The 27,745-nt window shown below is 38.7% G+C and overlaps 1 protein-coding gene across 1 annotated transcript in view; it reads right to left on the bottom strand.

Annotated features, from left to right (window-relative positions):
• The window catches only part of cpne5a (copine Va), a 115,862-nt gene that overhangs the window by 55,245 nt on the left and 32,872 nt on the right, over positions 1-27,745 (bottom strand). The window contains exons 4-7 of the mRNA XM_055165912.1: positions 25,668-25,771; positions 24,053-24,092; positions 23,012-23,026; positions 22,815-22,891 (exon numbers count right to left, since the gene is read on the bottom strand). Of these exons, the coding sequence (XP_055021887.1) occupies positions 22,815-22,891; positions 23,012-23,026; positions 24,053-24,092; positions 25,668-25,771 (236 nt within the window). The remainder of the gene's footprint in view (positions 1-22,814; positions 22,892-23,011; positions 23,027-24,052; positions 24,093-25,667; positions 25,772-27,745) is intronic.

Here is a 27,745-nt window from a genome sequence, read left to right on the forward strand (position 1 = left end):
GTATTTAGTTATTAACCTTGTTTAACAATTTATTATTTTAACTTTCATGTTTGGTGTATTTGTTTTGGAAATAAAGTGAATCGCACTGATAAATTCTGATTTATTGTTCATTCCAGGTGGACATGGGTGGGGTGAGGTGGGGCACCACCAAGCATTTGTGCTTAGGGCACCCAAATGGCTAGCAATGGCCCTGCTCCAGACCCTTATACAACCCTCATACAATGCAAATCCAAAAATGAGCTGTATCAAAAAAAAAATTTTTAATTCGTTTCACAATTGTTTATATTAGGTATGTATAGTTTATCATGCTTGCATTTAACCCAAAGGTCGCTGGGGTAACCGGTCAGGAGCAGTGGGGACTCCACACAGCTCCAGATGTTGAGCTAGGCTTGGTCAGGACTACTACTCTATGTTTAGGGTTGAAGGGGAAAATAGGAGTGCCAGTGAGAAACCCATCCAGACACAGAAAGAAACATGCCAACTCTGCACAGAAAGACCTGGGAGTCAACCACCCATGTATTATGCATTGACAAGTCTCACTTTTCGAAGAAGTATTGATTTGACTTGAAGGGAAGACTTCCACATAGGTTACTAAGGTTTACTACACTTCCAGAGCGATGCATTACTGAAGAGGGTAAACTGCAGCTATGGGACTCGATCAGATACAGAGCACTTCCTCTTCCTTATCTAACAGTGCAGGAAACACTGTGAAGACTTAAAGAAATATGGTATGTGTGTTTTCCATTAACCTCTGCTGGCTTCTTCAGTGTGCCCATTGTCAGTATACATATTATATCTAATGCCCAATAAAAGAAAGCGTATCAGTTAGATCAATACCCTTTTCTCCAGAAGATACTCATATATTTTTATAACACTGCACACAAGGTTTAAGGCTATGAACAAAAGATACATCAAACACGAAAAAGGAGCTCAAGGAGAAGGCCAAGTGAAGAAATAAGGCTTTGACTCACCACCATCTCATACATGGTCTATCATTTGTTCGTTTCGAAAGGGAATCTTTGTTGTATAACTGTCCAGAATGCTTTTGGATTATTTGTGATATTCATGATGACAGATTAATATTTTTAATAAATATGTTTTATTATGAGCACATTTTAATACTGTATGTAATTAATAGACTTTACTTTTATATTACATTTTTATAAGATTCATTACTTCATACCAAGATCTGTCTGAAAGGGAATTACACAAACTTGAATTATGGTTGTGCTCAAGTGCGCCCTGGATGACATCTGAATGTTTATAGCCTTTTTGTTCCAAGGACATGAGACCAAGATGAGCTCCAGAGGTCAAGTTATCTCTCTGCCCTAACGCTGTTCACGTGTAGCCTTTGAAAACTGCAGAATAAGATCCAGTGGTTTATAAAATGCCTTGAAGGAGGCTGAGAGAGATACTCTAATCACTGCAGCGGTGAGAAGAGCAGGCACCAAAAGGGCAATGGTCTCTGAAATGAGCCATGCATTATTGAGCACGGCATTTCCTCCTGACAATGACTGCTTAACTGGAAGGCACGCAGATTTCTTTATAGAGAGGTTGTCTGTTTGTACTAATAAACTAGACAGAATTAGACTGGAATCAACGTTACATTCATAACACAATTTAATGTATGTTTGCAATAAATTTAATGTGAGTTTGCAACCAGCACAAAAGCTACACTGGTTTTAGACTAGGTTAGATTAAATATGTCTGTGGTACATGGTGATTGGATGGTGGGGAAAGGAAAATAAAGGTGCACTGTGTAACTTTTCAGGTTGGTGGTCCGCTACGATGGAGATGTTATGACTTCACCTGTAATGTTCCACAACATGGTATTAGACGTATATAAGATGCATTTATTCAATTATGGGTGTTTTTATTGCTCAAAAATACCTTTGTAGTGGGATCACTTCCCAGATTAAACTGGCCTGGTATCATCTCCTACTTGCCTCTATGGAGAGCAGTGTTGGGGAGTAACGGATTACATGTACTGGAGTTACGTAATCTGAGTACAAATTATGAGTAACTGTATTCAGTTACAGTTACTGTTTCAATGAGTGGTAATTGGATTACAGTTACTTTGTTGAAATAAATGGATTACACGGCGGTATTTTCCTGTTTTCACATTATTAATATTATTATTATTATGTATTTATTTTATTTTTTATTTTTATTTTTTTTTTTTCTGTAATTCCACTCATTGCTGGAAGCTAAACCAGGTCTAAATCAGGACTAAAACCAGGTCTAAACTAGATCTAAACCAGGACTAAACCAGGACTAAAACAGGATTTAACAGGATGTAACAGGATTTAACAGGACTAAACCATGCTGCACAGACGTGTCTCCTCCTCTTCTATCAATAATATTTTTAATACGGTTAAGCATCCTCGTCTTTGCTTCTCTACAGCAAATCAAGTAATCCAAAGTATTCAGATTACATTACTCACTTTAAGTAATTTAATGGATTCCGTTACAAACTACATTTTGGGGTATGTAATCTGTAATATGTAGGGGAATACATTTTAAAAGTAACCTTCCCAACACTGATGGAGAGTGATAAATTTAACGTCATAATTTGGAACACTGAAGGTAAAGCAATAACATCTCCATGGAAACAAGCAAATGGCAGGCCCTCTACCACAAAAGTTACATGGTGCACCTTTAATGAACACCATTGATTACATAGTGGAAAATAACAGACCTTGATATTGAATACCATACCAAGGACAGTATTAGATGTTTTAGGGTTTGGTTTTGTTTGTGTGTGTGTTTGTGTGTAATTAACTGTGTGTGTCTCCCCAGTACAGACATATGGTAACACTTTAGTCTAGGGACCACAAATTAATAGCTAACTAAGGGTGGTAATTGGTATGCTAATTAGCTGTTACTTAGCTATTAGTTGGTATTAATCAAACACTTATTAAAGGTTGTATAGAGGATTTTCCAAGGAACGAGAAATCCAGCGACTGTTTGTCCTTTTTCAAATGTTGCGCATGCGTGAAACCACCCCCCCTCCCCTACAGCTCCCTACGTAGAAACGCCTCCTCCTGCCTCCTCCTTACGCCAGAAACAGGTTTGTTTACAGCCGGTGCGGTGCACATGACAAAACAACTAACTGCAGTGTTGGTTAGGCAAGGCGGAGAAGTGAGGAGCGGGGGGAGCGGGTGTGCGGACATTTCGTGCGCAGACGAGAAGTGAGGAGCAGGGGAAGAAGAGCGGAGCAGGGAGAGAGGAGAGAGGAGAGGGGAGCGGTGCGCGGAGATTCCGTGCCCGGAGAAGTGAGGAGAAGGGGGAAAGAGCGGAACGGGCAGCGGGGACAGGAGCAGGAAAGGGGTGCAGAGAAGGTTGCGCGGAGATTCAGTGCGAATGAACTAGCTACAACACGCAGCAGCAAGCGGACTCTTTCTTTGCCTTGAAAATTACGTTTTCAGACATAGGATATCGCTTTCGTGTCCTGAAAAACGTTTGTCTAGCTCTTGGAAATAAAGTACGTTTTCATAATAAGCAGAAGTGACCTGTCCAGGAGTAATTTGGCGACCAGTGCGTCAGTCTTTTAGACCCTGCGTCTGCTTCAGTTGCGCCATCGCTGGAATGAATCTTCAAGAATCACCTTAGTTTGGCTTCGCTGCTTTTCCCCTTGTCTTCTTCTTTCAGCAATCTCAAAAAACTGACTTTCTTTTTGCGGCTAACTGCTCCTGGTTTCTTGTCGCCATTGCAACAAACTTTGTGCGAACTGCGAGGAAGATATAGGTCAAAAAAAGCCGCTAAGAACTGTTGCGTTGGTGGAGTAAACAGCGTCTGTGCGGCTTGCGTCTGTGGACTGCGTGACAGGCGTACGTAAACCACGTACCGGCGGCACGCAGGCAAGTCAGTTACGCTAGAAACGTAGGGAGTTTGATTGACAGCCTGTCAGCTAACAGATAACGAGGCAGTGTCGTTATCTATTGGCAAATGTTTAGCTGGCCCCACCACGTCCAGAGTTGATGAATTTTTATTCTCTTTTTTTTTGGTCATCGTAATTACAAGGCTACTGCATCTCTATAATGCTATCATTGACAACTTGAAACAAAAAAATCCTCCATACAACCTTTAATGCTTATTAAGATTTCAGTGTATGCACAAAAACATCATCAAACATTGTGATCTCCTCTACTGTAATGGGAAGAAAATAGTTAATGGGTTGGTACTAGCAAAAAATTGTCTTAAAAATGCATTGAAAGTACTTAATAAATACTAACAAAGATGTAATTAAGCACTTATTATGCATTTTACTTTTAACTAGCTATTAATATGTGGTCCCTAATCTAAAGTGTTACCAGACCTATTGTAAAAATCTGCTCTAAGGGTCAAAATAAGAGTCATGTAATTATGAAGCAAGGAAGTGCGCCTTTATCATGCTAGTTGTTGAAAAACTCTGCTTTAGCGCTTTTCAGCTGATGAATAATTAGGATACTAGAATGGATCATGTTAGGAAAGTGAATAACTCTGAAGAATACCCAGTAAGCAACAGTGCTCTAAACATATACTAGTACATACAATCCTGCTTTGTATTTTATTTTATTTTTTCCATCATTTTCTCACATTTCCAGGGATATGCGTTTTATTACTGGCTCAGTTTTTGGGTTTCATCTATAGCCCTGTGTGGTCTAGCCCCTTGGACATGTACCAGCTCCCCACCGCCACCATTTATCCAAACTAGTTTCCAAGCATGTAAATTCCCATCTTGTTTTCACATGTACACTGTGAGTGATCTAATGTCCTGCAACATGCGCCCTTGTTCTAGCTGCTCTCATTCACAGCCTCAGCCTCAGAGGGAGCAATTGGTGTTTGATGATGAAATGATGAGAAATACGCCGTGTCCTCCCGATTCCTACACTATCAGTCTACAGTGAACGCACCCCACATTCACACAGAGAGAGAGAGAGACTGCTGTAATCATGGGGTAGTAGATCTTGGCCTTGTATTGTCTCCATCATGTCCGCTGAATGGTTAATTGCTTTGGCTCGCAATAGTTTTGTGATGTATTCAGACAATCGAGTGATAATGAGCTATTGTCAAAGAGAAGACATGATCGCGTCAAGATTTAAAGTGTTACATCAGAATTACATATTTTATTATCACAAGAGAACAAAGGAGATGTGATTTATAAAGAGTTGCCTGTCGGAATGACATGACAGTAATAGCTTTTATAATTTAAAAGGTGTGTGTGCATGGCCTTCTTGTTTTATCATGTGTTGGGTGAGAATTGGTCTCTGTGAATGAATACAAGTGAACAGTTGTCTATCTTGTCTACCTCATTAAGAATTCACTGTGCAATTTCTGAATCTGCAACTCTTATCTTCATTGTTTGATGTCTTAAGAATTATGTTTATAACCTAAATTTATTTAGGAGATTGTGCTTGGAAACCTGCTTTTGTCATATTTTAAGGTCCTGTATTGCACAGAATTGATTCTTGTGAGCTTTTAGCCATGATATAATGCTGTTACCTCTTCAAAAACAGACCTAGAGTTATGTTTTTTTTTTATTCACACATGTTTGAGTTATCCTGGTTTATTAGTCTCTACATTTCCAAAGCTCAAAATGTTCTGCTCCACATTGTGATGTTATATAGTAGTAGTTAACAGCTACATTTTACCTTTGGTCCAGTAGACATTAGCAATTTCAGGCCTGGATTCATTCAAAAGATTCTAGTCAAGGTGTATAGAGTTTAAAACACAGTAGAGGTTTTCCTGTATTACCACATGACATCACAAGGTGGAACAGAGTGTTTACTATGGATGTGCAAAAATACTGAAATATCTATATATTGTATCGTTTAATGTGATGATACAGTATCAATATCGTAGGCTGCTGTATAGACATATCGCCTTATTTTTTAATAAATTGTTTTGTTACAGCGCTACAGGTTTGCTGCTTGTTCAGAGGACAGAAACTCATTTATACAACACATTTAACATTTTCACTGTTTTTATGATTAAAATGGGCATGTTTCATTTTAACTTTGCACAAGAAGTGGTTTAACAAAGACTTTTAGAGTCACGGGCCATCATTTAGCCTTAATTTTTTTATTGAACCATATAAAATTGAATTTAAATATATCATGTTGAAACATATCAAATTGGAAGATCACTGTATTGAGGTATGTATCGTATCGGCAACTTCTGAATGATAATCAGCACTAGTGTCTACTTTTTGAGAAAAGACCTCAACCTAAATATGCAGGGTTTGTGTGTTAAACATGTGCGAAAGAAACATAGCACAACTCCAGGTATGTTTATGATGAGGACACAACACTGTAACAGAACAGATCATAAAATGGCATAATAAGAGCCCTTTAAGGTCATGACAATAAAGAATTAAATGCTGTTTCTGAAAATGTTTTGAGGAAAAATGAATGCCTGTTTATCTGTTGCTGCTTTGTTGCGAATGATTAATATGAAATAACATTGACCTGACAGCTCCAGTATCTCTTTGCTGCAGGTGAGTGGAGGTGGTGCCAGGCCTGTGCTAACTACCTCTGATATTTAACAGCTCTGTGGGCAGGGACAACTCACACATCAGTTATACAGACAGCCCAGAGAGAGACACAGACACCCCCTACCATATGTTCACTACCATCACTGCAGAAATGTGATCAGGGAAGAGGGTATTTTAATTAAACTCTAACTGTACGTATTTCCCCTTGAAAGCCTCTGCTAAATGGAAAAAAGTATTCACAAATTCACCTTACACTACTTTGAACTGGGTGATAAAATGTACCCTTGCATGTTGATCAATTACATTTTCAGTTTAATTTAATCTTAATAAACATATATAAATATGGCTTGTAATCAATACATAAAACAAAAAACAAAACAAATCTGGACAAAGTAGTTGTAAATATACTAGTGGATCTGAATCTGTTACTGTACAAATGACTTTTCTTAAAGATGCACTGTATAATTTGTCTGGTAGAGGGTCCATCAAGTGATTGGCTTCATGGAGATGTTGTACAGTATGGCCATAAACGTATGAACCACCATGGAAACTTAGAAATTACAGGATAGTTTTTTATAGGAGAGGTGACCTTACTCACAGTAAGATCTTTAAAAACACTGTAGATGTTTTTAAAGATATTTTTGAGAACTTGAACACATGTAGTTAAATAAATGCAAAACATATTAGCTTAATACCATACTCTAGATAATATAAACCAAATCTCTCCAACAGGCTCCTACAGCTCCGCTCAAACAGTGAGAGATACAGGACTACATTCATACTATAATACTCCCTACAACTGTAAAACAAATCACCCTTATGTAAAAGATAATATTCCCTACAACTTTTTTTTTTTTTTTTTTGCTCTTTGTTATTATATTATATTGTGATGTGTGAGCTACTGTGTCCTAATAATTTCCCTTGTGGATCAATAAAGTTTGTCTAAGTCTAAGTCAAAGCATTAACATCTCCAAGGAGACAAACAGGTTGCAGAGCCCCTCTAGAAAAGTTACACAGTGTACCTTTAAATATTTTATGCACATTACTCTTATGTGTCCTTAGATATGTTTTTAATATGTGAATGTGACTGTATTGACCTTTGTAAACTATTATGTTACAGCTATTAACAAGTAAATATACTGTGTTTTAAGTATTACAGTTGGACATTAACTTTGATGATTAATGCAAAAACCCAAATGTAACTTGTAAGTCTTTTCACAGCTCTGGTACTCCACATCTATGATCAAACTCAGCGGATCAAACATTAGCTGAAGGAGAAAACAAATAAGACGGGACAGGATTGGGGCAGATCACTGAGTCATTTTGATGTTTGGTTGCTAAGAGCCAAGTAAGCCACAGCTGCCTTGACATGTTTTGATCATACGAATCATCCAAGATCAAGCAGCATATTTAGACATGACTGCAATTACAATGGAACTGTGGTGCAGAATCCCAATTCGAATACAAAGGAGCAATTCACCATAGTCAAAAAGTAGCATCAATTGACCATGACATGGAAGGTAACAGGGAATCTACCTTAATATATTGGCCTCTATAAATTCCCATTTGGAGGCAGGGGCTGTCATGAAAAGGTGAATTACTGCTGTTGAATTCTCCATTTACCTATCTAAAGCCAGAGAGCGGTGGCGAGATTAAAGTCCGGAGAATAGGAAGGAAGCAATTGTTGATGCTGCTCACATGTGGTCATTAGGATGAAGAATGGCATTGATATTTAACAATGCAGCGACGTGTCAGACATACCAGAGATACAGGAGGAGGGGGGGAGACCATAAAATACAAGAATATGAGTTTTTGATTCCACTCCACATCTAGCTCTTGGTGGAGTTGTAAATCTGTTCTGTACATGTATGAATGTCACTATGGGATAAAGAGTTTTTCACCATTCAGTTTTACACCTATATGTTAAAAGGAGAGATTATTATTATTATTATTAACGGAGTATTATGTTAGGAAGTTCGATAAGGGAAATTGTGTATCCTTGCAGTTGTAACTTAAGGGGAATTCTGTGCTCTGCAGCACAGTGAAGAATACATGCAATTTTACATTTTTACATATCATGTGTTGTGGCAAATTCCAGTCTCACTTTTTTATTTTACTTTCCTTTTTTTACTTTTTACCTTTTTTAAAATTTGCTTTCAGCAGTGGTGTTCTCACATGAAGTCCACTTTGGACGGATGGCGCGATCTGACACTGATGTACCTTGCCCTTCAAGTTCACATTTAATTTTGGAGGGTGTCCTGGGCTCTTTGGTTACCATTCGTATATCCATCTCTTCAATTTGTCATAAATTTTCCTCTTGCGGCCACGTCCAGAGAGGTTGGCTACACCCATGTGGACCTTAAACTTCTGAATAACGTGCAACTGTAATCACGGGAACACCAAGCTGCTTGGAGATGGTCTTATTGCCTTCATCTTTAAAATGTAATGTATTCTCAATAGTGAAATAAAATGGCTTTGTAGGTCAATAGATATCCCTGGCCTACCAAATCCACTATATTTTCACCATTGCAAGATAAGGCGACTCCCAGGCCACTGTTTCAATGCTGATACTGCCAATACGAGTCCGTTTCACTTCACACTTTTACCCCTGAGAATTATCACAGTAATAATCATCACACATCAGATAGAGGTATTATGAAAACATTGACAAACATCACCATCGGGAGACCAATGTTACTGAAAAACAAATCTCTAGGTTGGCAAAATGATCTAATCGACTTTATGTGTTGTATGTAATCTGATGAAATGGCTAAGTGCCACTGTACATGTTTGGGGGAGTGGGTGGAATACACAGTGGTATCAAACGGTTGCCAAAACTTTCTTGTTGATTTAACTAGGATTAACTACATAATCCTGACTAATCTCCATACATCAATAAATCTATACCTAATCCTACCTCACTGGGATTAAATAAAATATGTATTACAAAGTGCACTGGTTAATTCAAGTGGATACCAGCATACCCTTGTGAAATAGCAACTCCCAGTGCTGCAGCATGCTGAGAATCTGATGTCTTCTGAAAGCAGGTAGCTACAGGCAACCTCAGCTCAGCTAAGTCCTTTGAAGCCAGGTTCGAACTAGCACATAAACCAGTAAATAGGACAAAACACAAAGTGAAAAAAGTCAGTGAAAAATGGAGATACAATACCCCTGAAAATGTGTTTGCTTTACAACAGCAGGGAGAAGGAACACACAAAAGCATTACACCCCATCCCTTTCATCCTTTGTGTAAACTAGTGGAGGTATTTATAGAAAGCATAGGTCTCCCACAAAGACAGAATGAATTCCCAGCGGTCTCAGGTATGTAGTCGTATACAGAATACGTGCTAATTAGTAACACTTGATATGCTACAGTTTCAGTTCACACATGTTAAAACAGTGTCGTCTACAGACACAGAACTATAGTGGTGCTAAAAAGTGACAAAGGGCTATTTCTAAATAAATGGGTGTTTCATCAACCACCTGGAGCTAAAATGGACCTTGCTTTAAAAGTGAAAAGACTCATTAAGGATTGTCATCCTAAGAAGATCTGTCCAACACGACTAAAGATTTGTCCCCCGTTGAGACAGCCCCCAAACACTATTTGCTATTTCCACTTCTGTCTAAGAATTCAACAGCTCCCAGTGTGCAGTGATTCACTTTTTCCTTTTTGTTTGATTAATTGTAATAATTAACACTTCAGTTATAACAATACTGAAACATCATTTCAAGTAGACTATTACACAACATCTTCCTGAAACTAAACTTAATGTTTATCGGCTTAATATTTAATTTCTAGATTTAATAAACCGTAAATGGTCATATATTTTTATATAGTGCTTTTCTACCTTTAATGCACTCAAAGCACTTTACATTAAGGAACCACTCACCCATTCACACACACTCTCCTACTGCATATATTGATGTATGAATGTGGGGTTAAGTGTCTTGACCAAAGACATAACAACAGCATTTTTCTCCTACCAATGATGTTTATGTCGAGAGCAGCAGAGAGCCTCACATCCTAAGACATTCCCATGAGACAGCTGTATCCCATGTCTTTTTTCAGGACAACTCTCAGTGGGACATACCCTGAACACATCCCCAGGGAAGCATCCTAAACAGATGCTCAACACGTTTCAGTAGCAGCGGCTCTACTCTGAGCTCCTTCAGGGTCACAGTGCATTACTGTGGAGGCATTACCACCTGTCCGCCTGTCCATATCATGCTGGTCTCATGTGTGAAGAAAACCCCGAAATACACTTCAATTTCTAAACCTAAAATGTATGAATATTTTTGCTGTTTTTTGAAGAATTGGGCTAAAATGTAACCACCCTCTAGGAAGCTTGTAAATAATTCTTACATTTTGTCAAGATATACAAAAAGTTATTCTAAGATGACCACTTGTACCTTCTCTAACATGTCATGTCAAACTTTCCCTACTGATATTTTGCAGCTGAAGTTATCATCATTCCCTGGGGACGTGAAGTTACCTGAAGGCACTATTCTGTTAAAAGCTCTTTTACTGAAGTTAGACTTTAATCTTAGCTTTATTAGCACAATCTGAGTTGATTTTGTGAGAACAGTTGAGATGATTTGTGCTTTTGTGTCTCTCGCACAGTAACAGCTAGCTCTAGTCTACCGTTTTTCAATTAGGCACTTTCACCTTTTTGTTGAAAATGAAACACCTAAATAGGACCATGAACTCTTGTATTGATCACTGCCTCCTGAAAAAATCCATTTGGTATATTTTCTTGAGTTTTCAAATGATTTAAAAACATTTTTGTATGTGTTTGCTAATGTGTGCATTCTGTCAACATGGAAACTGCTGAACATTCTGCCAGTAGAAATGCACTATCGAACACCCCCAGTGTGATGTCCCTGCAGAGTATCAGTACATTAAATCATACAGGATTGTGATAAGGTAAAAACAATAACAAGCCCTCCTCTCCCCATATACAACAGGCATAGTGTCTGGTCATTCCACACGGTGTTCTATGTTCGGCCAATTTTCCCACAGACATAAAATCAAAGCCCATATCAGAGAGCAGACCTTCACCTGGCAGCACACATAATCACATTCTTTCTGTCTGACCTCTCTCCTCTCCGGCCTTACATTACACAGTGTGCTCAGACAGGCTCTGAATAGATTAACAACAGCAGTGTCAAAACAGCTCCAGTGTAAGGCGCTTTTGAGGCTCTCTCATCTCCAGCTGACAGAACTGCACCGATGAGAAGAGGCTTAGAGCTGACGGTCAGATACAATGCAACTTTAGCTGGTCTGAATCCCTATAAGGCAAAAATAACTTAATTCAGTTTAGGAAAAATCACAAGAGCTCTGTTGTGCTTGACTTAAGACATGCTCTGTGCAGCATGGCCACAAATTCCTAGAAGTCACACGGAAATAATGACATAAAGATTTATACAGAGAACTATTGGATAACTTTGTATCTTTACGTATATGCAAATTAAATTTCTAATTTACTCCTAAATTAATTAATTTTATTAATTTAGAATCAGTTAGTTAGTAATTAATAGTAATAATAGGCATCTTATTTCCTTTGCTGAACTGGGCAGAAATAAACTTTTGGTATGTGTAAAAGTATTGATTATTTCTTGTGCACTGGTTTCCTACTATATCAGGTATAGATGATGTCTGAAAACTATGACTGAATCAGGGTTTATATCTGAATTATAGCTGTACTTTTCACCAAGACAAAAGCTAGTATCTCCATCTCTATTTTCTTTAATTAAATTAAAAGGTTTTTTTTTGTTTTTTTTTTTTTTGCCTAAACATTTGGTTTAAATGTGTAGCAACTGTTAAAAGTGCTAGTGTCATTCAGACATATAAATCAAGACACATTTATGCAACACTTTTCATCTTGTTGTGACATATTTTTTCCATATAACATCAGAGTCTGAAGCAGCTCTGTGAGCCACCTGCAGAGGTAACTGGGACAGTCTGAGCTAAAACACTGACTTTTTGACCATATCCCTACCCTGTACTATATTTTAAACTACATAACAATACTTAAATACTTATTAATTTATTGGCATGAGTGTTCTTGTTTTCTCCATGATATTTTCATAGTTATTTTGGAAACATCTCATTGAAACACTTGTCTAGTTCCAAATATTGCGTTTGTACAATAAGGAGATTTTATTTAATACACAAACTGTTTTGATTCAAAGTCTGAATAAGAAAGCTGTGCTGTGATTGTTGGATGGTGCCTCCGTGGTGTTTTATGTTCCCAGATCCAAATTGGTCTCTAATAAGACCCCAGTTTATGAAGATAAAACAGGTTTATGTACCATCAGCTTTTCCACAGCTAAGCAGATACTATAGGCATTATTAAAGGGGGACTCTTGTTAGTGCTCAGCCTCACAGCCCAAATTGGCATTTAGCGAGGCAGCACAACACACTAATTGTGTGCAGTGCCCTGAGGCGGTGGACACTGATTACTGTAAGGGGCCTGATCTTCTGAATAAAACAGGCCAAATGTGAAGGGACAGAGAGCATATGCTCCTGCACAAAAGAGATGACTAAGGGCCCATGCAGTGCTGCTGTATATTTAAAGCAACACCGTGTAATCTTCTGGAGATGGCACATCACCTGCATGATTCCATGGAAACAGAAAGATAAAACCATACATTTTTCAAGGAGGTCAGTTTTATGAGAGTCAGGTTTATGACGATGCAAGCACGCTCACGGCAAGGACTCATGTTTTCCTATGTGTTCTAGTGTAATAAAAACATCCAAAATGAAAAGAGAGTATCTATTTCTTGAATAAAAAGTTACATGGGACTTTAAGGAGTCTAAATCTGCGATACAGAGTGGATAGGCAGACAGCACACAACATTGCACTAACCACATTGTACCGGATTGAAACAAGCTTCAACAGATACAACAATATTTACCCCTCTACAACTTATAGGCCCATAGATGCCATTTACCACTGACTGGGACAATTGTAGTGTGTGCTATAAATACGGTGCTTCTGCTGCTGCTGTTATTATTGTTGTTGTGTCTGTATTGTGGTGAGCAGCTGTTTCAGATCTGTATCGTGACAGTCACCGCTGTTCACTCACTGAGATCCACTGAGGCTCTGTGGAAGACATCACAGATGTAGACAAAAGACACAGAAATATGACTCCTTCAGTCTGTGGCGTTACACTGAGTATGTTTAAATGCAAACATATCCAAAGCCAGAGAAAGAGTATCTGTCGAGCTGCTCTCATTTTCTCTGGGTTTTATCATTTCATTTGGTGCTGCACCCCAAGGCTCACTTAAATTTAATTTAGGCACAGTCCTTGATTGGGCCATTTAGGGAGAAGCTCATGTGGTGCCCACGCTTGTTCCTTCAAAAGTGAAAAATGACCCGATTCCCAAGTTAAAATTATCCTATCGGCAACTCTAAATTAAATTATGTATATAGAGGCAACTCTCAAGGCCATAAAGAAACTTAGAACTTCTTTATATAGAGCAAAGTAACACTTGAAAAGAGCATGCAGATACAGTATATTAATGCCACATGTGCCATATGCTGTGTTAGAAATGATCATTGTCACTATCAGGTATGGATGGTTGGGCTTGCTTGCATGTGAACCCTGTCTTTCCAAAATAATTTTTTAGACTGACGACTGTCTCTCCCTGTCTTAATGTACTCACACAATACATTGATATTCAACCCAAAATACTCCACATTCCTCTGTTGTATTTCCCATTTTTAACAGTAAACCTTCATTACCTGTGAGGAAAACCTGGCCCCTTGCTAACAGTAGTGTGTGCTGCCTTTAAACTTCCTGCGGTGGTCTCTGAGCACACCTCAGTGATTATTGCTGGCTCTACAACTGAAACACGTCATTCTCTTTGAAGAAATGCTGGACTCCCACCGCTGGGATCAGCTACAGATGAAGCTTTGATGTCCCCACTGCTCCTGGAAATATATGCAACGTTTTCTTTTTCTTTTTTTTTTTTACCTTGAATCTAATGCATTTGTATGAATCCCCTACTGGCCAGTGTTCCCTGTGGCCACATCCAGGCATCGCGCAGCACTCAATGTTGTTTCACTTATGGTTCATTTCCTCGTTCCCAGCATGCATTGGAAATGGGCACAAGGCTAATGGGTTTAACATGCTAATGCAAAGCTGCGTTCATATGCTCCAATGTGGGGCTAATTTAGCATATAAACTGAATGCTACCACCCATCTGGATAAATAGGGGCATTATTCTATGGCATATATAAAACCTGCATACATGTATATATGTATGTATATGTATATGATCTCACATAACAATTTTAGTCATGGCTGTGAGATAATTTGAAACTGAACAGAATTTTAATGGTTTCACTGCATGTGTGGACTTTATTTGGGCATTTAAAGGAGATATATTATGCAGAGTTGACTTGGTTCTTCCTCATCTTTAGCTTACTTAGAATTATATCTTGATTGTTTCTTACATGGATATTTGAGTAATCCTGAATTCAAGGATCAAAATGTTTCTGTTTTCACTCACTATCCCTGCCCACTTGATTACTTAAAAATGTCAGACTGTGGATCATACATAAAAAAACAAAAGTTGTTTTGGACTTTATCAAAAATGAGAATCTGCTGCTGCTTTGATGTATTATCACAATGTAGAAACTGGACCAGCAGCAGTTTTGGAACAGAACGTTAATGGACGTGTTTCTATTATTATGTAGTATTACAGTAGTACAAAATGTAAAAGTGATGTGTGTGTCCACTAAATATCAGAAATAAACAGCATAACATGGCTTCTTCAAAGGGGCATTTGTGTAACTTTTCTGGTGAAGGGTCAGTCAAATGCTTTTCCCCATTGAGATATTATTGCTTTGTCTGGAATGTTTCACACTGTGGCATTAAGCCTTTTCTATCATAAAGTCCAGACTATAAACAAAGATATTTTTGAACAGTAAAACCACCTGTAATTCAATAAATGTGAGACAGCTCTGCTTAATGTCATACTGTGGAACATTTCAGGCAGAGCAATTCCATATCCATAGAAACAAGCATTGATGGACACCCAACCAAAAAGTTACATAGTGCACATCTAAGTTCCAGTAAGTTCAATGCAATATCTGTCCTTTGAAAATGAAATATGATTTGAAAGTTCTGCTGGGCCCTCTCTGAGTTTACAATATTGTTTCAGCCTGTACATGTCACACCATATTTGCTATAGTCATTCACGTCACTCCTTCATATTGTCTTGTATTTCCTGTGCCACAGTAACGGTGATATATGCAGCTCATTAAAATCAGATTATAAGAGAAAGCTTTGTACCACTTGTTACCAGTGTTTGTTGGGCCCCTTGCTGTTCAAGTCGCTTCCACTGGCCTGCTTTTCTGTCTTAATAACAGCTCATAGCAAGAGCCATACATCTCTGTGACTGCCTGTTCTTTTCCCAAGACAAATAGGCCGATGGAAAACCAAGCATTACATTTGTCCCCATGTGCACAATTTAAAAATGATTGAGCCTGGACTGGCAATATATACAGTAGAAGTATACCGCTTATTGCACAATGGTGTGAGTAATGTCTGTCCTCTATGCCAATGTAAATGTAATTAATCTTGTAGAATTACACTTTTTCTTTCACACAACGACTGTACTCAAGGAATAATAAAGGAGCACTGTGTAACTTTTTGAATGGAAGGTATATGTCACCTTCTAGTCTCCATGAAGCCTGGTATGTTCCACACTATGGCATTTAACATATCAAACTATAAAAGCAGATGACACAAATAAGCCAAGTTACAGGTCCAATCTGTGGAGGGACGTCCACACTCACAGTGAGCTAAGATAGTCCTGACCAAGCTAGAAACAAAATAATGGAGATGGATCCCCAAGCACTGCACTGTGGTGGATCACTGAAGAGGAGATGCTCATGCGCTAATGAATGATGGGTCAAACGCAGAGGGCAGTTTTCTCTGTGGCGACAATAAACTCTGCCTTTTCTTTAACCTTAGAATGCATGTTTTAATTAATGCAAGATAGATAACTTTAATACCATACTCATCATAAATGGTAGAGCTTATGAGCCAATTGCACTTGTCCATGTCCACTAGTCTCCAAAGATGTTATTTCTTTGTCTAGAATGTTCCACAGTATGGCAAAATATTTATCTCCACAGCGGTGCAGTGGGGACTTTTGAAGTGGTGTTATCGATGTGATGAACTACTCAAAGTGATGTGGAATCATGTTATTAACATTAACACTGTGGTCCAAAGTAAGAAAAATTATCAGATTTAGCCTTTTTTTGCGTTTATTACGTTATTTAAATTTTTTTTTTTAAGCTTTTGTACATCTCCCATCTGAGTGTGCTATGCATGTTTTCACTTTTAATTAACAGTAACGCCATTCATAATCATCCTACAGAACATAAATCATAGGCTACAACACATGTGCCCAAGACTGAACCAGGAGGACCAAACCAGGTCTAAACCAGATCTAAACCAGGACTAAACCAGGACTAAACCAGGATTAAACCAGGACTAATGGAAAATCTTGGACCTGAGAGCAAGAGAAACCCAGAGCCCGTGGAGCAGGGTGTCCGCAAAGCGTGATCGGACGATGGCCCCCATGGGGCATAGAGCTCTGCCGGTCCTTTCTCCTGTGATCAGCTGACGGTCTACACAAGCACTCTTCCAGGCTCGTCCCAACACTCAGTCCTTGTTCAGTTCTCATTTAGTTCTGTTTTAGTCCTCTTGTTTCAGTCCTGGTTCAGTCCTGGTCCCTCATGTCTCAGGTCACTGTACAACAGTACTGGAGATATCATGGGCCTGTGCAGGTTGTTTTCACCATTGCCAATAGCTCCAGTTTGACATTTAAGTTGTAGATATTTTATATTTGTTATTTTTTATATCTCACGTCAGGATAAGTGAGTGGATGGCATACCCCCACATACCACGCCCACTACACCTCTGTATCTCCATGAGGACAAGCAGATGATAGGCCAAGTTACAGGTCCAATCTGTGCAGAGGCAAGCTCATTCACAGCAAGAATAAATGTTAAGCTGCAAGCAGGTAGTAGCCCCTCCACTAGAAAAGTAACATAGTACACCTTTAAGTAGAAGGGGGGGGGAGGTATTAAAGTAAAACTAAGTAAGTTAAGCAAAAACATAAGCGTACATTACAGTGGGCCATCTTGTAAGAATAGTTTATCTAGAAACATGGCTGATTTATCCAACAGTGTAAACTTAATTCTTCATCACACCCACGTTTGTTGACATCTAGGAATTATATTTGCATTTTAAGATCTTATCAAATTAAAAAGACTTTGTTTATCCTAATTATTTCAAAAGGCAGGGCAATTTGTTTCCCATTACAATAAGTAAATGTTTATATTGAGAAATGTTGACAAGAATAATTATTCATAAATAGCTTATCTGTCAAAACATACACCGCAAATAACATCTTTTAATTGGTTTGGCGATGCTTGGTTTCTAAGCAACAGAAGTGTGACTCCCAATGTGATGTTTGGCAACTCTAGACTGAGAAGTGAAAAAAAGAGAAAAAGAAACAGACTACCTTAATGAGCAAGGCCGAAGTGAAGGATTGCACAGGACACGATGTCTTAGTATATTTAATCGGCTGAGTTATATTATGTTAAAAGATGATGGGCGCTAATTACATCTTCTTTTTGTTTGTAAAAGGAATTAAGTTGTTGATTCGTTCCATTAAGGCCATTTGCATTTCTTCTGGGGATTCAAATTATGTTTTAATTACTTGTAGGTGAAGCCTGGGCAGACTGAAGTGGCAAATTAAATTAAGTGCCAGCTTCATTGACATATTACTTTGGTAACTTTTTACTATTCACAACCACGCCAACAAGACAAAACAACATTTAGATACATGTAATGGAGGATTATGTTATTAAATTAATTCAGAGGATGTAGTCATGGTAGAATATTGAACAAATGCTAAGTTGTGTTATTGTGTTTTTAAACAAATGCAGAACATAAAGAAAAACAGGAATGCTGTAGTGACAAAAACTAACACTGGTACAAAAATGTATCCATAAAAGACACCAAGGCCGAACGGGAGGATTTTAGGAACACAGTGTAAAATGTCAGTGGATAGAAACAGACAGGAAATCAGTCATTAATGGGTCTGGATGGCCTAAATATTGACCAAACTATGATCTGTTTTTATTATATGTCACTGTAAATTGTGTCACAATTAAATATCAATCATAATGTATTAGGCAAAAGGAGAAATTCAATTTGTCAGCTGGACAAAAGTTGATTTGGTCGAACACATTTCACAGCTCATCCAAGCTGCTTCTTCATTTCTGGTCAGACGCTGGTGGACACTTCCTTATATCTGAAGGGAGAAGGGAGGAGCTAACTATAATGAAACTACTTTGAAACTAACACACCTACTTGTTTACAGTTTCTGTTAGCTAGGCCTATTGAACAGCTCTGAGTGTGGGGTCTTATTAACATAATCATTCAGGGCCATAATGGTGCTTTCACACTTCTGGACCTGACTTGAATATCCCTATTGTTTAGGTACATAATGCATCAGTCTTATAGCCCTTTTCTCACTGCATTATTACACCACTCCTCAGTCACATTCAATAGTGTAAACATAGGCTTTGTCTATAGCATGTCCCACTGGACACTAATCACACTAGAGAGTATTGCCCAAGAACACAACAACAATATTTCTTGCAGAAGGAACAGAACCACCAAGAACCAACCTTTCAGTTACTCCCACAATCTAATCTGTACTGGCAGCACTTTTTCCTGTCATGATCGTCATTTTGAGGATTTACACATTAGTTTGAAAGGAAATGTTGATATGACAAAGCTCCCATGCAAGTGTGGCAGTAGTGTGGAGTAACATGTGTGTCAATATTTTAAATCTAAAACCACATAGCGTAAAGCTTCTTAGTGGAGAGGACCCCATTACTGTACTAGCTGATGGGTTACAAGGTTAGAGCTGCCAGGAAACAGGAGGTCTATATTAAAGACTAAAGAGTTGAAGTGAGTTGTGAGAAAAGAGTATACGGTGGATAGGGTCAAATGGAGGGTTTTGGTAAATAAATGCTTTATATCCCAACAAGGTTTGCCCTTATTTTGAAATAAAACAGATAAGCCACATAACATCTTCCAGTGCACTGTTCCCAATGTTTAGTGGTCCATATTAGTGCGCCTGGATGAAAAGTGAGGATATTTAGAGTTTCTACACAAAGAGGAGAAAGGAGGTCAAAGCAGAAATAAAGTGAACGTGGTGGAGATGGGACAGTAAGGCAGAGACAGAGTGTGGAGAATACACAGAGGCTGGCTGATGTGGTTCTTAAGCAGGTCATTGGCTGCACTGTGCTTTGGGAAGCCTTGTTTAAGCATGGATAACAGATTTCCTCAGTCCCCCCAGGGAGCTGCAGCCCAGAGAAGCAGGGACACATCAGGCGCATGACAAGCAAATGGAGCTCACAGTCTGCAGGCCCATAGAGGAGGGAGGGGGACTGTATTACCCACGGACACGCCACTTTAGCTATTCACAAAACGACAGGGACGGAGCTAAAATTGCACCATTCGACTGATATGTTCTCACTCTCTGCACTATCAGGTCAGGAAACTGGGACGTATCAACCTATGAAGTATAATATTCAAGGGTTCGCTACTGTTCAAATATTATCTTGTTTTAGTGTCATTTTGGGACACTGAATTGTTGTAATAAAGACATTTTTGGAAGCTTAGTTGTAATGTAAATGTATGTGAATCAGCTATTCTCTCCCTGGGACCCCTCAGGCTAATGTTCTCAGCCTGAAGTTATGCCTCAGGTCTCTTCTCACTCAGTAAACACAAATCAGGAGTTTGACAAGGCACAGCTGGCTCCTCCACACTGTTACTTTGTGTACTGGGAAAATGAGGCACCCTGCAGTGCTGGACAACACTTCATTCAACTCTATTTAAGTATATATATATTTTTTTTAGAAACAGTTATTTATGTTGTTTGCAGTTTCTAAAACATCATCATATTTTGGAGTAAGATCTGAAATATATGTCAATCCACAAATGTCAGAATAAAGTGTAAATAGTATGTGCATCTCTAGAAGTAAAAACTAAATGACACATTGTATATTATATTAAATATTCTATTACACAAAATTGACTCTCGTGATTGTTTTTGTTTTATTCACACATGTTTGAGTAATCCTTCATTATTAGTGCATCCTCCAAACCTCAAAATGCATTTTTCTTCCTTGGCATGTCATGGAGTGGAAGTTTTCAAGTTAGCAGCCACCTTAAAACACAACTCTGGGTATGTTTGTAATGGGGAAACAATATTATATCAAATAATCAGAAAATACTGTAATATGGTTACTTTAATAAAGTAACACAAGCTCTATGACAGTTAGCACTGTTGCCTCACAACACATATATTTCCAACTGAATGTGTTTTGTTTTTTCACATAAAACATGCACAAAAGGTTGATCAGCAGCTAGACACTTCTGACCATGTGTACTACCCAAGATCTGGGTCTCCAGGCACCTTAGCTGACAGGTTTCTGCAGTGACATTGAAGGATCTCCACTGAAGATTAATGCAATGGAGCTATTTCCCTACAGGGACAATATAGTATACTTTTATTTCCAGTAGTAACTACAAATGATTTTGCACTTGTAATATTTTAAGTAATGAGTAGTACTAACAATGGAAGCAGTAGTAGCAAAAGTAGTGAGCAGTATCAGTTGTACAGTACTTAAACCGTGTGTCTGTGTCATAAGAGAAGTAGTAATAGTAGATCCAGCATTTGCAGTGTGGAAAAGTTCAAATCAAAATTGTTGTTGCTCTTGAAGTGGTAGTTGATTGTATATTTCCCTCTCCAAATAATGACTTTGACCATTTCTAAAAGTTCATTTCAACAAATTTCATTATTAGTAATATTAGCAAATTCACTCCTGGCTCACTGTGATGGTTATTTCTGCAGACCCACCCCAGGCCTCTTAGTTTCTGATGAGTGTAAAGTCTGGTTTCTGTCTGTGATCCTGGCTTCAGTGGAGCTCTGAAGTGGCGGTCTCTGTGTGATGCTGTGCCACAGTGTCTGGCCTCCCCCTGAGCCCCCTCCAGCTGCACACGCCTGCTCCTTCTACACACTCCACTGGTCTACTCCTCACTGCAGCAGCACAAATATTCCCTTTGACTGTACACGACAAGCCAAGTACAGGCCCAGGTCAGTGTGACATCACCTGAAGTCCACAGGTACATATGTTTCCACCAGACATCCATCTACAGTACAGCTTCGTAATGGCAATATTTGTATTGCATGTATATATAACGCTTCTTCTGGTGTGAGGTATCATAGAGATGGTGCAGAGTGGGGCTAGTATTCATCATTCAAAACTTAATCCTAATTTTCAATGCAAACTGCATTTGTGAATTTATTTAATCTTGAGAACTCAACTATGTGTCCTCATTTAATACGATAAACTTCAACAATGTGTGTAATCAATTAAAAATGTATTAAAAACCATAAAGCCGCAACAATCCTTACTCTGGTGGGAGATAGCTAATCCAGCATGAACAGAAATGCACTGTGGGTGATTTGTGGAAAAGCAAGAGGATATAAATGGTGCATCCTTGATTGATTAGTCAAAAGAGAAGAGAGACTGAACAATCTGATGTGATAGTGAAGATTCTTGAAATTGGTTAAAAGAAAGTCATTGCAAAAAGGCAAAAAGATGTAAAACCACTTTTCACATAAATACGAAGGTATGGAAACAAACACTACAGAAAGTAATTATCATTCATCTTGTAGCGACAATTTTAGTCTTAACCTCTTGTCGTTTCTGGATGCAGGAGATCCAGGCATTACGCGCTTCAGAATCCAGGTTGGGATAGGCTAAAGGTTTGGGGGGATTCTGATTTACGATGATGGTAATAGACCAAGACCCGCTACATTAAAGGACAGAAAGAACTGGGGTGGTGGATGTTCAATAATATGAAAAAAATGAATAGAAGAGGCTAGATAGAGCGGTAAAAAACGTGTGACCTCCTGTCCCCCATACACCCAGTACAGAGGCACCTGTGTGTTCATATAGATTTGACTCCACCCTGTCCCCTTGTGGCTAAGTGAAATATAGGTCATCCTGTGCTCAGACATAAATAGTGACCCAAATGAACCCCAACCCAAATGAAACAAGAATGGCTCCTACACATTTAATTAGGCAAACTAAGATGTTTATATACTTTCTTGTAACATTTGGTTAAAATGAGGCTTGTCCCAGATGAGTCACTAACTGTCTGGCTGTGGCAGAGGCACTGTCTAAGGTGTCAAGCCTTTTCTAAAGAAGATTGTTTGAACACTCACCCCAGAGGTTTCTCCAGGCGACTGGCTGGTGAGCCCACGATCTCTCCCAGAGTACAGAAGACCTGGCCCAGGAAGTCCTGCGGGGGAGGGGGCAGGGACCACAGAGAGGGGCCGTTCAGGTGGGGGTAGAGGAGAGTCGGTAAGGGTTTAGCCCGGTCAACAGCATTATACGCTAATGTAATAAGTGCAGCACGTACGTTAAAGTCGGTTGGCTTCCAGGAGGAGGAGGAAGAATAAGACCAGGCAGCAGCAGTGACACAACAAGAGCAAGTCATGGAACAGAAGGCACACCACTCAGAAACTGGACTTCATCAAACCAGTGCAAAGAACAGAGAGAGTGGAGAATATGGAGCAGAGAGAAGAGCAGCAGGGACAGAGCCAGAGCTCCAGACCAGAGGGGGCTCAGGGCAGTGCCATGGAGTTAAAGCAGCACATCACACAAGCAAAACTATAGTGCACATTTGGCTGTGTGCAAGCCACATGGTTTAAACTCTTCAATAGATTAGCAAAGTTTTTATTGAAGGCCACATCTCAACATACATTCATTGGGTAGATGTATTTTTGGAAATGAGTTGATACAAAGATTAGAACTGTATATATGCATGGTATGCAATCATTGTAATATGTAATGATGAGCCATAACATTATGACCACTGACAGATAAAGGGCATTATCTTTTCATAATAGCACCTGGATGATAAATATTAGCAAGCAGGTTAAATATTGAAACTGATTGCAAAGCAGTAAAGATGCAAATGTAAGGACTGAAGGGAGTTTGACCAGGTTAAGAGTGTCCGGTGGTCATAATATACCTGTAAGTAATGGTCTACTTTAGATTGTTTTTCATCTACCCACATTGACTGAATGTATGTTTTGTGCAAATGTACTTTTTTTTCTCATCTACTGTCTTGAAACATAAAACCCAAATTAGCAGCTTCGGCAGTGCGCAGAGGGAGAAGCCGTGAAAGCTTTGATAATCATATGCAGTGGTTCGTTTCTCATTTAAAAACAATGTAATTGTGTTTGCCAGGTGCAAATGAACTCCATTATTATGACTCTGGAGGAATAGATTTGTTCATTTTATAAAATAAGCTGCGTGCCTCCCCATGAGATGTAAGCACATTTTTTCCAAATACATTTCAGTAGTTAGCTTTTGATTTTGACTTGCAAAAAACCAAAATATCAAGGACATGCACAGCTCAGTACAATCTGTGAAAGAAAGGAATTGTTTTACTTACATGTTTTCCAAGCTCTGGACTTTTAGAATCAATATCATACCTGAAATTACAATCATTGTTGTTAAAAAGAGAAAGTATAGGCAGTGGTTCTCAGGTGCATTGTGAGTACACAGTCTACCCACAGTGGAAAGCATGTCTTTTGCAGTTCTAGTCATGATTTAAATTTACTACTATTTATTATTTAGACTATTGCCTAGCCTTGTGTATGCACTGGTTTAGTCCTGTGTGTAACTGAGAAGCCTTGTTCACTTGTTCTCTTGTTCCAATTAAAGCTGAAACAAGGATAGCCAAAAGTCCTCTGGAGTGTGAATATGTGGTAGGTAGTGAATCATGTTTAAATCTCTACATACAAATGCAAAATGAACTATTTACAAACCTACTGTGTTTGAGTCTGCTATATAGTTATAATCAATGGATCATTATGTTATAATTTCAATATTTTTTATATTTTAAAATATTTGTCTAAAACAACTTAATAAAGGAAACAAGTCAGCTAACTTTCTTTTTAGAAAACTGCAGTGCTCAATGGCAGCAGACATCATCACAAACACCATCACAACAAAGAGCTGGGAAGTTGTTGGCACCCCCAATGAATAGCTGCAGATAACACTAGTGGGCAAGATAATGCAGATATTTTCATTAGAACCAAAATGATGCAATGTTGCCAAATCAAAGATTTTAAACATTTAATTGGAGAATGAGATATGTACAGAGCAGTGGGTGTATGCCAGTGGCAGAGAAAACGAGAATTAATCTGCAAAATGGCATTTTGAAAATAAGTGATTAAAGATTGCGCAGACATGCATGAATCACCCCAAACACAGCTGGTGAGTAAATGGTGAGGGGAAACAACTATAATTTTTATTACATAATAGGTGCTCTTTAAATTGTTTAGCACATGAGCCGTGGGGAGCACCAAGAACGAAGCTCTCAAAAAAAGAGGTCATTGTATAGTTTATTAATGTAATTTCTGTACGACGCCAGAGGGATTAGGACCAAACAAAAGTGTATTGCTATGAAAAAGTTTTGCAGCATCTGCCAGTCACTGCTGCAGTAGAAGTAATTAGACGCTCGCTATGCCCTGGCTCCCTCCACTGTGATAAAAGACACATGTAAATGAGCTGTGCTAATTGTGAGGGGACGTACTTCCTCCTTCCTCATTCAACTGCTGTATCATGGCGGGGTACCAAATGTATTCATTATCTGTGTGAAAGTCCTCAGAGACCTCCTGAACACATCCTGGGACTTCAAGGTAAAAAGAACAAGAAAAAATACTATATTTTGAGCCAAGTTTTTTTTTTCAATAGGGACAATATAATAAGTCCAAAATGAAAGCTGACCCTTCCCAATAGAAGAGGGCAGTGACATCTGTGGTCTCTGGAGTTTCTATGGGGCATTCTTTCATGCATTTGCGTTGCTCAGGGAGGAGATTAGGGATAAAATGTGAATGAAATATTTAGTAGCCTTATACCAATCTCCCTTACTACGAAGACCCTGTGCCAATGAATAATTCCTTAAGAAGACTAGATGGAGTGGTGACGAGAGAAGGGACGTGGAATCCTGGATAAGTGGGTTAGACAAAGAATAGTTTTGATAAGCTTGAAAAATAACTCACACGTCAAAGCGCAGATTCTGTTTTTCCTCGAAGAAGTAGTCCAAGATGTATTTTCGGACAAAGTCTGGATTCAGAGTGTTGTCGATCACCTCTGTCCGACCAAACTAGAAGAGATACGGAGAGAAGAGAGATTGTGTCATGTAGTGTTCAGTCATATTCATGTCCACTTAAAGGGTTCAGCACCCATTTTAGTATTGTGAGGAATATGTAGGTGGGCCATTCTATTTATGGTGATAGATTATCAAGGTTTCACTAGCCAAACATTGTATAGGTTCATTAAAATAAGGGTGTTATATAACCAAAACCTATGTTTGTTTTACTTGACTCTGTACTCTGGAATATCATCACACTGATTCTGGGTCAGACTGGGTGAAGTCAGGTGATTATGAGGTAACCTGAAACAGTGTTGCTCTATATTTTGTCTTAACGCAGTGAGCTGTCGGGAATGGTGAGAAGATGACAGATATGTTGTTCTCTGGTGCAGAATGCCGCTATAAAAAGAAAGGATTTGTCAGTGTCACTTGTGAGGGCTGATGAGGTGTTGTACTGATAAACAAATCAACAACCGTGGCAAAACACCACACCCCAAAATCTCACACATTAGATCAGTCTAAAACTGAATTATTCATAGAGAGAGAGGGGCATAAATAAAAGATACAGGTAGAACAGTGTTGCCATCAGATGACATGGTGCATTAATGACAGCACTGTCAAAACCTAATGAGCAGTGAGCTTTGGGAATACAGAGTCGCACCTACAGCTCACAACCACCGGGGGCATCAGGAAATGAGGGAACTCAAGTACTGCTCATATTGCATTGGATTTGTGGTAAAACAAGAGACAATACAATAGGAAAATAGAGAGATTGTCATATGCAGTTCAATAACTTCCAGATAAAAGTTTCCATTGGAAGATGTGTATCAATATTCATGTGATATTTTCATTAGAAGATGGAGAATATTGTTTTTGGGGAATACATAAGAAACAGTATTTTAACAACAGAAAATGTAAAGATGCATTATTTAACTTTTCTGACTGAGGGTCTGCCTTTTGTCTCCTCTTATTGCTTTGCCTGGAATGTTCCACAATATGGCATTCAGCTTATCAATCTGAAGGAGAGACAAGGAGTTGAGGTCACAGGGCAAACTTACAGGTCAGATGTGTGTTAAGGTGGGCTCACACTCAAGTAAGGCGGGATGTTTACCAATGTATTTTTAGCAGTAAAATGCCTGTAATTATATAAATGCAAAACATAACATAATATATGATATGATATAATAATATATTATTGCCTTGTGTGATGGGAAGCTGAATTGTAAGGGACAGTTTGAGAAGAACTCAGAGCCCTGCTCCATAAAAGTGTGTCTCAGCCTATAAAAAATTCATTGCCCCCCATTCAGCAGTTTGAGAGATAGGGCTAACCACAGACCCCCACCCAAGAATATAAATATATAAGCCCACCACACCACTATTAACTGTCAAACTCTTGGAAACAGCTGCTTAGCCAATGTAACCAAGAGGAGGCAGTCTGAAAAACTTGAATAAATTGTGAAGTTAAATGTCAAGGAATGCAGCTTGGAGTAGTAGCGTCTGGAGCAGACTGGTTTTTGAGACTATGTACTTTAGTGCTGGAGGAAGCTGTCAGCATAGCGAGAGTGGGAGATTAAGACTTTATAATGCAAGTAGAAGGATGAGAATGTCCGCGAGCCCAAAATGATGAGGAGAGAAAAATGTTTCAGATCCAGCAACCTCCAGAGACCAGATGTGAAGCTAGAGGCTGTGCTTAAAAAATAAACACTAAAAAAATATGGCATTGGCGACTATTTGGGATCAAATAAACATGTTTACAGCTCGGTTTAAGAGGTTTTCTCTACAAAGGTCAGCAGAGTGTTTATGGTTGCAGGGTAAAGCTTTGTTGATTTATATCTACAAAAATGTAACTATAACGATATACGGAATATCCTAAGATGTTAGCATCTGATTAGAGTGTGGTATTGTGAGAAAACTGGCAAACGTTTTGCTTTGGATACCCTGCCTGCCACAACCCTTGAATAAATGTGAGAAAAGCTTGTCTATTTC

Source organism: Boleophthalmus pectinirostris, unplaced genomic scaffold (assembly GCF_026225935.1).
Source record: "Boleophthalmus pectinirostris isolate CB_2022bp ecotype Guang Dong unplaced genomic scaffold, ASM2622593v1 HiC_scaffold_8, whole genome shotgun sequence".
NCBI classification, from domain to species: domain Eukaryota; kingdom Metazoa; phylum Chordata; class Actinopteri; order Gobiiformes; family Gobiidae; genus Boleophthalmus; species Boleophthalmus pectinirostris.